The sequence below is a fragment of the Cydia strobilella genome, chromosome Z, assembly GCF_947568885.1.
Source record: "Cydia strobilella chromosome Z, ilCydStro3.1, whole genome shotgun sequence".
Lineage (NCBI taxonomy): Eukaryota > Metazoa > Arthropoda > Insecta > Lepidoptera > Tortricidae > Cydia > Cydia strobilella.
The window spans coordinates 15,712,249-15,726,074 of NC_086068.1; the positions used below are offsets into that span (position 1 = coordinate 15,712,249).

Sequence of the window (13,826 nt, forward strand, 5' to 3'; positions counted from 1 at the left end):
CGGAGTCGGTGAGAATTATTTTAAAGTAAAATGGTTGAAGTTGACAATGTTGACATTTCTGACGATGCGTTTTGAAATTGCATCGACTCAACTTGTGTTCAGAATTATAGTTGGGTAAACCAATTTGTCAGTCAGTAACAGCCAGGAAAATTATACTTTCTTTTGGGCGCTAGTACTAGTGTAAGACAAAGATAGTATGATTCTCTCTGCCTATGTTTGAAATGAGACAGTCCCTTGACAAACTATATATTCAACATCATTATAAAAAACCGGCCAAGTGCGAGTCGGACTCGCGTTCCAAGGGTTCCGTACATTACACAATTTAAACAATGTATTTTTTATGTGGAAATGTCTTTAAAAAACCCGTAGGGGTCGGATCAAAAACTAAGTAATTAAGTCCGACTCACGCTTGACTGCACATTTCTAATAGGTTTTCCGGTGATCTATAGGTAAAGATCTATTTTGTGTATTTTTTTCAAAATTTTTGACCCAGTATTTTCGGAGATAAAGGGGGGGGGGGGATGGTAATTTTTTTGCCTATTTTCTTGAATAACTTCTAAACTGTTTATCTTAAAATTATAAAAAATATATATTTGAGATTCCCACAATGAGCTCTTTCATTTGATATGTAACACGATATAGTTCGACAAAATTTATTTTATAATTTTCTCATTTACCCCCCAAAAGTGAGCCACGTGTTTAAATTGAATTTGTTTACGTTACATGTCCATCTTTGGGTCACAAACCTACATATGTGTACCAAATTTCAACTTAATTTGTCCAGTAGTTTTGGAGAAAATAGGCTGTGACAGACGGACAGACAGACAGACGCACGAGTGATCCTATAATGGTTCCGTTTTTTCCTTTTGTGGTACGGAACCCTAAAAAAGTTTTTTATGGAATTTTAAGGTTTATGACTTAAAATCATTAAATAAAGCTAAATTTGGTATTTTTTATTAAATTCTCAAACCATTTATTTATGATAATATCGAACGAACCATTATTATGAGCGTTTTACGTTTTGTTATCTGTAAAAGCTACTTATACACGCTCCATCCAAGGTCAAATTACTCTCCCCACTAGTGGATAAAATGCGTTTTTACCCGCTTGTTTTAAAGGATAAAAGACGGGTCTCCGAGCTAGTGAGGGGAAAAATATTTTAATGCTATGCTGCTAAGTTTAACTTTTTTAGATTTTTTGATTATTGTAAAAATTAGGAGTTTTCATACAGTAACAGTTTTCATACAATTTTTTAAATGCTTGTAATAATTAAAAATTCGAAAAAAATCAAATCAAGGGAGCTTTGGTTTTGGTTGATTTACAACAAAATGTGTCAAAATATTTTCAATAATGTTAATATCCAGAGAGGAAAGCGTTTGTATGAAAAGACGATTTCGCGCGGGTACTCCACTTTCGTGTTAAATTGTAAAAGTACTCGTATCTTGTTCTGACGGAGGCTGGAAGTCACGAAGTCTTGCATGGATGTTAATTAAGACGAACTAGCTGCCCACTGCCCAGGCTGAACTTGAGAACCCTTCAACACACCGGTTAAACATCGTCCTCACCGAACTGCAAGAAACCTTATGGAAGCCAACTTTAATATCTCGCGCGGACAAGTAGAACGATAACCGTTCCGAAAGGATTGGGATTAACTACAGTTAAACCACCTGGCTTCTCATTGCCTAGAAAATAATGGTACTAACGCAACTGGTGAAAAGAATGGTGGATGGATAGTCTCCAAAGTGCGATTGCGGGGCTCTTGTGCAGGACATCGAGATCGAGCACAACATTCAGTACTGTCCACTTAGCAAACACGACGGAATCCCTGCAGACTTGTTTACCATTGACAGTGACGTAATCCAATGGATACAGAACCTTACCCGATTCTTATTTACAATAAAAAACTGAAATTTAAAATATCTATAAACGACTGAACGATTATGCCATATAAATAAATAAATGGATGTTAGTAGTGTGTAGTGTATCATCATAGTCGACGGAAAGCATTTTTTTTATTTCAAACAATTTATAATAAATAGTATACCCACCAAGGCTACAAGACCAATCTGGGACAAGACGATGTAATAGAACTAGAACTCATAAGATCGAAAGAATCCGTGATACCTTCAATATAATTTAGCACAGCCTTTAAAATAACCTAAGGGCAAGGACAGCAAGTTTTGTCAAGTAAAAAAATTGAAAGCTACCCAGCTATCAATAATGTAATTATCTGTATTAAGTATTTTCGAGTCCTCTAATTAACACATCCTTTATAGGCCGTAGGCCGTCAACTACTAATAGGGTCCCGTTTTTACCCTTTGGGTACGGAACCCTAAAAAGTATATTTTGTCAAAGGACTGTCTCATTTCAAACATAAATAGAGAGAATCATACTATCTTACACTAGTACTATCACCCAAAAGAAAAGGATGAGTATAGTTTTTTTGTTCTTATTTACTCACAATTTGGTTTGACCAACTATAGATACGCGTTTATGACAGTTGGAGTGGCAACCTGCAGTTGTCGCTTTTTTGCCACCTTCTTGGTGTTAAAAATACAAACAAAACTTCGTAAACAAGTCATATTATATTAGGTACGGCTCGGCCGCTAAATGCTATCGATTTGTAGGTGATAATTTTCCAGTTGGCATGCGGCTATAAAATCTACGGTACGGGTGTATGTAACTCAATTTATGTACGGTCTCTCGTGCTGGTCGCTGGTCGAAGCATTTGATGTAATGTAAACAGCTAAATGCCTTAAGGAGATGGGTATTCGGACCTCTGCACTAACTGTCTTTTTGTTACGCAGTGAAAGAGAAGCGCTGCGCCTGCGCCCCTTAGCTTAGTGGACGGTCGGGTTGTCATTGTCGTCAATTTCAAAACTGGAGTTTTTAGGATTCCGTACCCAAAGCGTAAAAACGGGACCCTATTACTAAGACTCCGCTGTCTGTCTGTCCGTCTGTCACCAGGCTGTATCTCATTAACCGTGATAGCTAGACAGTTGAAATTTTCACAGATGATGTATTTCTGTTGCCGCTATAACAACAAATACTACGAACCCTCGGTGCGCGAGTCCGCTTCGCACTTGGCCGGTTTTATATTTTAGATACTAACGTGACCGTTGGATACTGTAATAGTTATTTACGATACAAGTGCGAAAAAGAGGAATTACCTATTCGCACGTGTATCGTAAAACGTTTTACAGTACATATGGCAGTTTAAATTTTTGACATAGTTACGAAATGTGCTAATTTACGCACTAGTGCAGAAAAGTAGCACCATGTGTACTGTAATAGTACATTACTACAGAGGCTGGGAAGTAAGGGGTTGCCGGCCGAACGTAGTGCGGCCGGATAGTTATGAGGCCGACAACCCCTTTCCACGCCGATGTATGTATAGTGCTTTTCTCAAACATGCTATGAAATAAATAAAGAAATCTTCACGAAATTAAAGTTTTATTTCTAAAGAAACTATTAAGTAAACGAAGCACAAACGTATCTTTATCACACGTGTCGTATAATACACATGTACCTAGTTTATCAATTTATTACACAAATTTTCAAGATATATTTATGTATCTTTGATCTTTTCGCCTTGCATCCGTCTGACTGTAGTTTTAGCCACATAACTAAGATTACATAGTTTTTAATGTTGAATTTATGCTTCACATACATCGTTGCCTTAAACATGAAATAAAATTAACAGGTATTCATTCACACAATCAACAACGCACAATAAATCCAATAAAATAGAATTACAGAATGAAAAATGTTCAACCTTACCTCCAAAACGATTAAAAAAATACCTACGCGTGTTTGAGTAGACATTTTTACCGCTAATATATATATGAAATATTTTAAATCCGTATTTGTTGTTATTATAGTTTGTCAAAGGACTGTCTTATTTCAAACATAGACAGAGAGAATCCTGAATCTTTATCAATACACTAGTACTAGCACCCGAAAGAAAAGGATGTATAGTTTTTTTTTGTTCTTATTTTTTGCCAATTTGGTTTGACCAACTATAAATTTGCAATTAAATATTATTGGAATTTGTTAATAATGTTTTGATTTATGATTTTTTTTGGAAATTCTATACAAATAAAACAGCAAAATATATCAAATATCGTTTATTGTTTTTTTTTTAATAGTCGTATTGGCAGAATGTCATTCCGAACCAAAAAGCAAATATTGGTTATAGTTTTTTTATGGCTGAATGCCATGATGCTGTGTCACATATATATGTGAAATGGAAATTAAAAAAAAGCCACTTCCCGGCCTAGGCCTGCAACTTTGTATGAAATTTCATTACAGACCTCTCGTCTAGCCGCGCCTGAGACGTGATACTTCCCAGCCTAATATAAAGAAAGTAATATCAATATTACCTGACATAGCATGTTTGAGAAATAGTATTTTATACAATCGTGATATAATAGAGAGCTTTTCAGTCGAGTACCGTGTTTAAGCAACGAAGCTTGCTGAGTTGCTTAAGTTAAGGTACGAGATTGAAAAGCTTGATTATATCACTATTGTATACAATACTTTTTCTACGAGACAAAAAAAATATACTTTTAACTAGTAGAATCATATAGGCAAATAAAAAGTATACAGCTAAGATACGCGAGCTGCCGCAGCCCGCGATACCTTCATACTCGTACGTGCCCCGGCCACCGGGCCCGGCGCCCCCGGCGGGTTGGTCAACGACACCTCCTCGTAACTCATGAGGCCCTGGTACTTGCTCCTTGCTAAATTCAATTTTAAAACAGTTTTTTTCTCGATTTTGGCCACCGTAGCCTAGGGAGACTAACAAGCAACGTTAAGCTGTTTTCGTAGGGTATGGATGTTGCTATATGAAGGGTGTCACATGCGCGTTTCTGACTTACGAAGCAATTGTTTCTACTACAACATAAAATAAAATGTTTTTGTTGGCCAACTAATCACAAAGCCGATCGCAGCAGCGTGTTTAATCGAGTCTCCTTAAACAAGAAATATTTTATCGAAATGTATGAAGTTTTATTTTCAAAATTTTTATAATTGATTAAACCGTATCGATAAAATTCTTATGCTTGAAGTGCCATAGACCATCCAACGTTGAAAAGAGTAAGGTTCCATATGAAGTACACAGATGATGAGAGTATGATACACAGATTATACTCGACAAGTAGAAAAAACATATTACAGAGCCGGAAGCTTGATTCGCTACCTTCATCTGTCAAACATTAGGTACCTAAATAGTTGCGCGTTTTCACTTTCAATAACTACATACGTATGTACCATTAACAGCCGGTTAGCAATCGACACAAAACTGACGGTCAATGTCAACCCCCATACATTATGTCGGGAAAGTGCCAGTTATGTAGACGTGACTTAAACACAAGAGACTTAAAATGAAAATGCACAGTTAGAAAGTGTAGATAGATAGCTTCCTATAATATTCTGTGGTAAAGTTACAAAGCCTAGTTTTCTACGTCTACGTCTGTGTCTGATGATCGCATTGCAGCTCGTCGATAAAAGGCGTCCAGTCGCTCGTGGGAATGGAGTAGCCCAATTAAAACACATGTGGCTGTTCTAACTATGATTATCACTTATCCTTTATCCTATGTAATAGATTCTGTAAAATATGATAAAATCAACGTTTGTTGTTTGATCAAACCATATATAGGTACATAACATTTTTAATTGTTACAGCCGTTCGAGCAGACCGTATGCGGGGAGGGCGAAACAAATTTGGCCCTATGTACAAACGAGACCGCGCTCGCAAGCTTCAAATGATGCGACAGAGGCAGATAGCAGTGCAAACACTGCGAGGATCGATTGGAGACGGTAGCCTCGTACTAGGCTTTGGCTCACCCTACGCGTCAGTGCCAGTGAAGCAGGAGATTCAGATTCCGCAGGTGTCATCGCTGACGTCGTCGCCAGAGTCGTCGCCGGGCCCCGTACTGCTGGCCGCGCAGCCACAGCCGCAGCAGCCGCCACCGCCTCCTGCGCACGACAAGTGGGAGGCGCACTCGCCGCACTCGGCGTCGCCCGACGCCTTCGCTTTCGACGCTCCCGCCACAAACGCCGCCACGCCCTCGAGCACCGCCGAGCCCACGAGCACGGAAACCCTGCGAGTCTCGCCCATGATCCGCGAATTCGTCCAGACTATTGACGACCGCGAGTGGCAGAACTCACTCTTCGGACTCTTGCAGAGCCAAACTTATAACCAGTGCGAAGTTGATCTCTTCGAGTTAATGTGTAAAGTGCTGGACCAAAACTTGTTCTCTCAAGTGGACTGGGCGCGAAACACCGTGTTTTTTAAGTATTTAAAGGTGAATTTCCAGATAAGTATGAAAATCCTTCCCTAATCCCCATTCCGCTCCCCGGTGTACACCAATTTTGCTGGCGAAATTGTAGCATCGCACTGCTTAGCGAATTTTATATGTGGTTTTATTATAGAAAAGCTATGCGAACCATTCTATTCCAGAATTAGTTGTGTTAGCGGAGCGCTAGTCGATAGTGTGAGTCGAGGTTCATGTGAAGCAGCGACGTGCGTGGAGGTGCCGGTCGCAATCGATACTTACGCCGCGCCGCGCCGCGTACTTCCAACTAGGTCAAGATCCCACAAGCGTGCCGCTTGCCGCCTGCCACTAACTGTACGGGGACGGCCAGCCTTTACAAACAAACACATCCGTACCTGCTCTCCATCATTCTTACCTATGTAGGTACTTCCTATCCTACAAGGTACAAACAAGTTCCAAGTTCGCCGGGCGGTTTACATTTTAAATGTTTAGTCATTTATTGTCTGTTAACCAGTGAATTTGTGAGATAAAAGTAGCATATATTTAATACATAGGAAATACCAAAAACGTTGAAGTCGTTATCGAATCTTTGAATGTTTTAATGGTGAAAAATTTAATCAAATTACGAAGGAAGTAAATAAATCTTGAGTCTCTATGTAAACTCGGTTGCCTATACCCCCATGAAAGTTGCAGATACTAAAATGACGGTTCATTTTTTTTGAGTTATCTTACACAGATCGACGTAGCCCCAAACTAAGCCAAGCCTGTACTATGGGTACTATGCGATTATATACATACTACATAGGTACGTCTATATCTTTTCGAGCAATGGCGCCACACCTTCGACCTATAGGTACTCTTGTAGACACGGCGACACCTTTTGATATTTAACAAATTTAACACATATCAGTGAAAGAACAAGGATCAAAGTCAAATGGCGTTCTAAAAGTTTGAATCCTGTCGAAAGATGGCAGTAAATTTACTTTGACAAATACGCCTCTATACTAAAGGTCTCTTTGGTATTTGTCATGCTACTTCAGTCAACCTCGGTACTTTTTGTACTGATTGAAATAGCAATACACGTTCGTACGTTTCCGTGAAAATACGATGCAAGACAATTATGCACTACATCTGTACATAGAAAACACCAATGACACAAATATCTGTGTTCATCATACAAATAAATGCCCTTACCGGGATTCGAACCCGAAACCACCGGCTTCATAGGCAGGGTCATTACCTAGGCCAGACCGGTTGTCTGAATTGACCAATTGACTAGGTACTCAATCTATGAGGTTTTATACTAAATTGACAGTTGGATTGCGCAATCTATTTTAATCATTTAAATTTTTGAGATAAAAAAAACCAAGTTTAAAGATCAATCATCAGCGAGAGGCAATCGACAGAAGCGGGAACATCGTTGGACCCACGCCGTGGTCGTCGTACGCTTACGCAAGAACCGCAGCCGGTCACGTGGGCGTGCGGCGTTGCCACCCCGCACGACGACAGTTGTCCCTCTCTCGCAGACGGCGTCCATTTTACAAATAGCGATTTTTGTTTCGGCTTAGCGGCAGGGCTTGTTTACGACTCTTTTTCAGAAATTAGGACATTGTCAAATCTCTATACCTACTTTAATATAAATGCCTTTACACTCCCCCCATGCGTGTTAATTCAGCCCGATCGGTAACTCCTGATTGTTCCGAAACTTGTCACATTGCATGCGTCATAGAAATACGATGATTTCATATAACAGTTTTAGGTCACTAGGGTACGTGTGTTGAGTAGCTAGAAAATAATAATCAGCAAAAAACTAATGTTGGCCAACTAAAGTGACGTAAAATGGGCATGTAGCCCTGAAAACGCTGAGCAATGCGGACTTCTCTCCGGCCGTGACGTAACGCGAGGCGGCAACGCTGCACTTTCCCGGCGCACTTGACACACTGGCCGTGGCCGCGTTGCCCGAGAAAGCACTTTTTACCGCGGGCGCGTAACTACACCGGTCGTAACGGAACGCAACCTTTCTTCGCTTTCTCTTACGTAATGTTACCAGTTACGATTAGTCGCTCGCATAACAGCACGATGAACTTGGGCCGCTTGAACGGCCGGTCGATGACGTTGTTTTTATTTAATCATGCACCACACCACACAAGTCGATACGAAATTTAAATTTTGTTGAATTCCTTTTTATAATATTCAGTTCAACGGTTTGTACAATGCGATAATCGATTGAGCCGGTTTGAAAAAATACCTTCATATGTTATTTAAAAGTAAATTTTGTATGTCATCGCGTTGTTTTCAATCTTATTAGTTGCTTTTATATAGGCAATCGGAAATGCAAAAATAAGATTTAAATATCGATACCCCAGTTCACACTCGTACTAATTAGGCGGAGAATTTGGTTGTAACGAAATTTTGCGATACAGGGATATTATAGATATTGTAGATATTTCGTACGAAATGTAATAACACCGTTCAATATAAAATACATTATTGAAACCTATGCCTTAGCTTAGAGTGGCTTTGATTTGATCCGGTGGTGCTGAAATTGGTTAGCATAATATATTCGTTTAGCTATTAGGCCAGGAAATGAATGCTCAAAAAAGTTATAGAGGGAAATGCTTGAAACACAATTTTTGACTTCGTAACTTTGTTTGGACTATTTAGGAGGTGAGCTTATCAAAAGTCCCCGGCCGTAGCCCTTGAGCCGAGGGGGAGAGGGGGGTTTGAAGGTTCAATTCTTCTGCTTTTCGATTATATCTCGGAAACTATGCGTCTTAGCGACATGGCAACTTTTACAAAATGAAAGGTGATTAAATTTATAACAAGTCTTATTTCGTCAAGTTTTTCGATATCTTGTGTTTTTGAGATAACCGCTCTTGAAAGTTTATTTGGGAAATTTGGGATGGTCTACATGTTTGATTTGATTTAGTTGAAAATGATATCAAACATGAGTTCAAGCCTAAACTTTAACAGTACGAACCTCAGGATTTCAGGTTTGCGAAGAAGCTGAATTCCCCCACACCCCATTTCACACCTTTAAAGGATGATTTTTGAGATAAAATTTCATTTCCAGTCTCGGGACCCAAAATGTCTATACTAAATTTCAACTAAATCGGTTCAGCGGTTTAAGCGTGAAGATGAGTTTAAAAAAAGTCACATTGTCACTTTTGTGTGACGTCACATTTTTTCAATGAAATCGGCAAATCGAATTAAGTATTACTAATATTTTATCAAAATATTTTTGACAAAAGAAATATTAGATTTTATAACCCAAAACTGATTATGAAAAAAAAATTAAACGATTCAAAACGATTGAAAAAATTGCAACATTAGCGTTACAACATTTCAATAAAGTCATAATGGCAGTTGCTTAAATGTAACGCTCTACATAACTTAATACAGACAGACACATTCGATATTTCGTTTGACTGCTGTTACTGCTGCCGCCGTACCGTTCGGCCTACATTTGCGGTTATTATCAAGGCTCAGAACCGTTTTTTTTTTTTCAAAACCCCGAAATAGCCCAATATTTTTAATAATTTTATGCTCTTTACGTTCGAATGAATCATGTACTTACATAGGTAACAACTTCGTCATATGAGATTGTCCCATTAAAAATGAAATAATAAACCAAAGAACGAATAAGAACGAAATAATACCGGTATTTTTTGTATGAAGAAAAAACGGGTTCCGAGCCTTGGTTATTATACAGAGAAAGCCAAAAAGTTTTGCACTTTTATGAGGCCATAGTCGATTTTGGAGCAAAAATGTAAAATTGATAGATTTAGTCGTTGAAATTATACACGTTTTGTTACGTAATGTCTAAATAACAAGTATTGGTTTCTATTAGCACGTCTTCTCATCTTGCCTTTTAGTAATGAGGTCGCGAGCGTGCGTCACCGGTAATGCATGAAGAGAAGGGGCAGTTTTTAAAAATTCATCAAAAAATCATGGTGGTAAATTATACAAATTGATGTATAAGTATAGTTTCAGCAAATGTTGTAGATTGTTTAAGTATCAAAATTACGTTGAAATTAAGTCGATTTTCAGAGAAATTGTCACTTGTTTTGTAGTAATTTCTGGAGAAAATTGAATTCGTTTAACTTTCATTTCCTCGAACTCTAGTCATAAAACAAAAATGTAATCTGATAAAGGTCAAGTACAGAATATGTGTAATCCGAATTTACCATTTTTAGCAGTTCAAACTTTACGAAATTTACTAATAAGAGCGACAAAATCAGTGCTTGAATATGTACGCTTTTCTCTTGTTTGTTTTGTTTGGATTTGAGTGTGTTATGTCTTAAATTTGATATGTTAAATAGAGGGCAAAATTAAATATGTTTATTTTTATATTTTTATTGTTTTTCTTGCATCTCGCATTTTCCTCGCTGTAGTGAGGTAAAAAGTTGTGTATTCCGCACGGCTGCAAAATTATTTGGCGTCTCGTGTCTTGAAAGCCTCGCTTCGCTCATGGTTCAATCTTAGATTCCTTCGCTCGCTCAGCTTTCAATTTCAACACTCACGCCAAATAACCACTTTGCAGCCTTGCATAACAAATAACTATTGTTATACAAGGGTGCAAAGTTGTATTTTACCCGCGAGTGTGGAATTGAAACACGAGCAAGTAAAAGGATTCTATAGTTGAATGAACCACGAGCGAAGCGAGTGGTTCTAAAATAGAATCCTGAGCGTAGCGAGTGTTTCAACACACGAGAAGTAAAATACATTTGCACCCGTGTGTAACACAAAACTTTTCTCCTCACTATAGCGAGGAAAGTGCAACATGCAAAAAAACAGCTCATAAAAAAATAAATCTACACATTATAATCATCATCAGGTTAATTATAATCATCAATATCATCATCAATATAGTATAACATTGTGTAAAAAATTTGTTGACAAAGTTGATATTTCTGACGATGTGTTTTGAAATTGCATAGACTCAACTTGTGCGTTGAGAATTATATTCAGCATCATTATAAAAAAACAAATGTTTCTTATGGAATTTTAAGGTTTATGACTTAAAATCATTAAACAAAGCTAAATTTGGTATTTGTTATTAAATTCTCAAACCATTTATTTAATGATAATTAATATCGAACGAACCATTATACTCGTATGAGCGTTTTACGTTTTGGTATATGTCAAAAGCTTCTTAAACACGCTCCAAGGTCAAATTACTTTCCCCACTAGTGGATAGAATGCGTTTTTACTCGCTTGTTTTAAAGGATAAAAGACGGCTTTCCGAGCTAGTGAGGCGAAAAATACATTTTCCCAGTTTTCAGTAGCGGCACGTTGTTTTCAACATCTCTCCAAGCGAACTTTTTTATCTTTATCCTCAAGGAGTTGTGCTTTACGTAGCTTGTATGCTTCCAAAAAGACTGTAGTTTTAATTTTTAACTTATTTTGTACTAGTTACGTAAGTACTTAATAAAATAATTAGAAAAACTTCGGCAGGATACTACCGAAAATACAGTACCGGCGCGGCCGGATGATTCGCCAGTTTTTTGGCCGATCTGAACCTTTGGCTGAATAATGATTTTTATGCCGAAACCGAAACTTCGGACGGACACTAGATGTAAACCTTTTTTAAATGATTTACGTTTAACATTAATTGTCATAAGAACAGAGAGCTTTCTAGACGAGTGTTCAGTCCCGATGTTAAGTTTCGTCACGTAATCAGGCACGCCGCAATCCATTCTGACTTTGACCTACTTTGTGCCGGCTCTTGTAAAATGTCCGCTGTGACTGCTGTGCTGTGAGTGTCCTTGCCGCATTACGCTACATTACACTGGTCAACTTGTCCCGAATGTCTATATTTTTTTCACCTCAGCAGCTCTAACAAGGGTACTTTGCTACTTAAAAACAGTAAGCAAAATCGCATTTTGCTCACTGAGTGAGACAAAATGACATTCAAGTGACCTTTACATTCGAATGTCGCTTCAACGTGCGGGGCCTAATACAAGTTCGAAATTCATTTCACGTTGTTAGCAAAAAGAAAGAGACCAAAGTAAAGTTCGAACGACATTCAACGGTATATTGACGGTTTATAATAGACCCCCGAAAAACGCCAGAACGCATCGTTCTAAAATACCTACAAGTATTAATTCGTAATAATTAATTAATTAAAAAAATTGTTTAACGTTGATTAAAACACTATATTTTACGTATTACATTAATTAAAATAATGAACTTAAAAAATCAACATTATCACGCAATAGTTATTTGTGCAACAAGAGAGGAAAGTTGGTTTTTCTTGCGAGTGTTTATTTTGAGTCCCGAGAAAGCGAAAGATTCTATAATTGAATCACGAGCGAAGCAAGTGATTCTAAGGTAGTCTTGAGCGTAGCGAGGGACTCAAAAACACGAGATGTAAAATAACTTTGCTCTCGTGTTGCACACATAATTTTTCACCTCAGTAGTGAGAACATATTAAAGGTTAAAATGTATTTCGAATTGCACAGAAAAAACAGAAAAAAAAAGTATTATAATATGTACGATACGATAAGATACGATACGATACGATACGAGACGAGATGAGACGGACCGGACCGGACCGGACCGGACCGGACCGTACCATACCGTACCGTACCGAAGTATGAAGTTCATGGCCTTCACTAAATTAAAAAGCTACATAGTAGGCTTGTTCGAGCTGCTGAGGTGAAAAATAAATAATTCTACTTTTAACAATCTCTACTATAGTTGACAAATACCTAGTAGAGTAGTAGTGTCCGCAATTTGGACCATATCTTACAAAGTTTTTTGTACAAATAAAGTTGTCGCTTGATCAGTTCGTTATTTCCATATTTTTTCATTCTTTTGTTTTTGTGTTTTATTGCGGTAATTAAACTAATTTGCTAGAATACCTTAAGAAAACATGACTAAATAAGTGATGAAGAAGAATTACATTTGTTTTTGTAGTTTTTGTATATTTTTGAGGTTGTAGTTTTCCTTCTAAATATGTTCTCACTGCTGAGGTGAAAAGTTGTATGTACAACACGAGATCAAAGTTATTTACATCTCGTGCGCTTTTGAGTCCCTTAATACGCTCAATATTATAGAATCTTTCGCTTGTACGGGACTCAAAATAAGCACTACAAATAAGTATCACAGCGTTTGCTGATTGAGGTCGCGATTAAGGATAACCCTCTGTTTGTTGATGACCCAATGAGCACTACTAAGGCCTTGCAAGTTATTCATCTCTCTTGAAAATGGAATATGTATGTATATTATAGCAACCGTGAGGATGTACACTCATACTAGGTTAAAAGTACTGTCGGTCTAGATGTCTGTATTTTTGTTATTCTTAATGTTGCTTTTTATTCGTCTGTTACTTTATTATTTTGTTAAGGATGATTATTTATTACTTACAGAAGTATTTCCGTAAAACCTCAACGGTTTCATCTGATTTTATAATCGTACCGTATGTTAAATTACTTAAATTGGTAAAATAGTTGTACACAAATATACACATTTACTTTAAAGACTAAATAATTAAAAATGGAGACAATATAAAATAAAAGGAACACATGTTAAAGTATAAGTTTT

General features: G+C 37.5%; 1 protein-coding gene across 5 annotated transcripts in view; it reads left to right on the forward strand.

Annotated features, from left to right (window-relative positions):
• Positions 1-13,826, forward strand: part of LOC134754269 (nuclear hormone receptor FTZ-F1) — a 65,317-nt gene that overhangs the window by 18,656 nt on the left and 32,835 nt on the right. For all 5 annotated transcript variants that reach the window (XM_063690486.1, XM_063690488.1, XM_063690485.1 and 2 more), the window contains exon 2: positions 5,686-6,308. In XM_063690486.1, the coding sequence (XP_063546556.1) occupies positions 5,686-6,308 (623 nt within the window). The remainder of the gene's footprint in view (positions 1-5,685; positions 6,309-13,826) is intronic.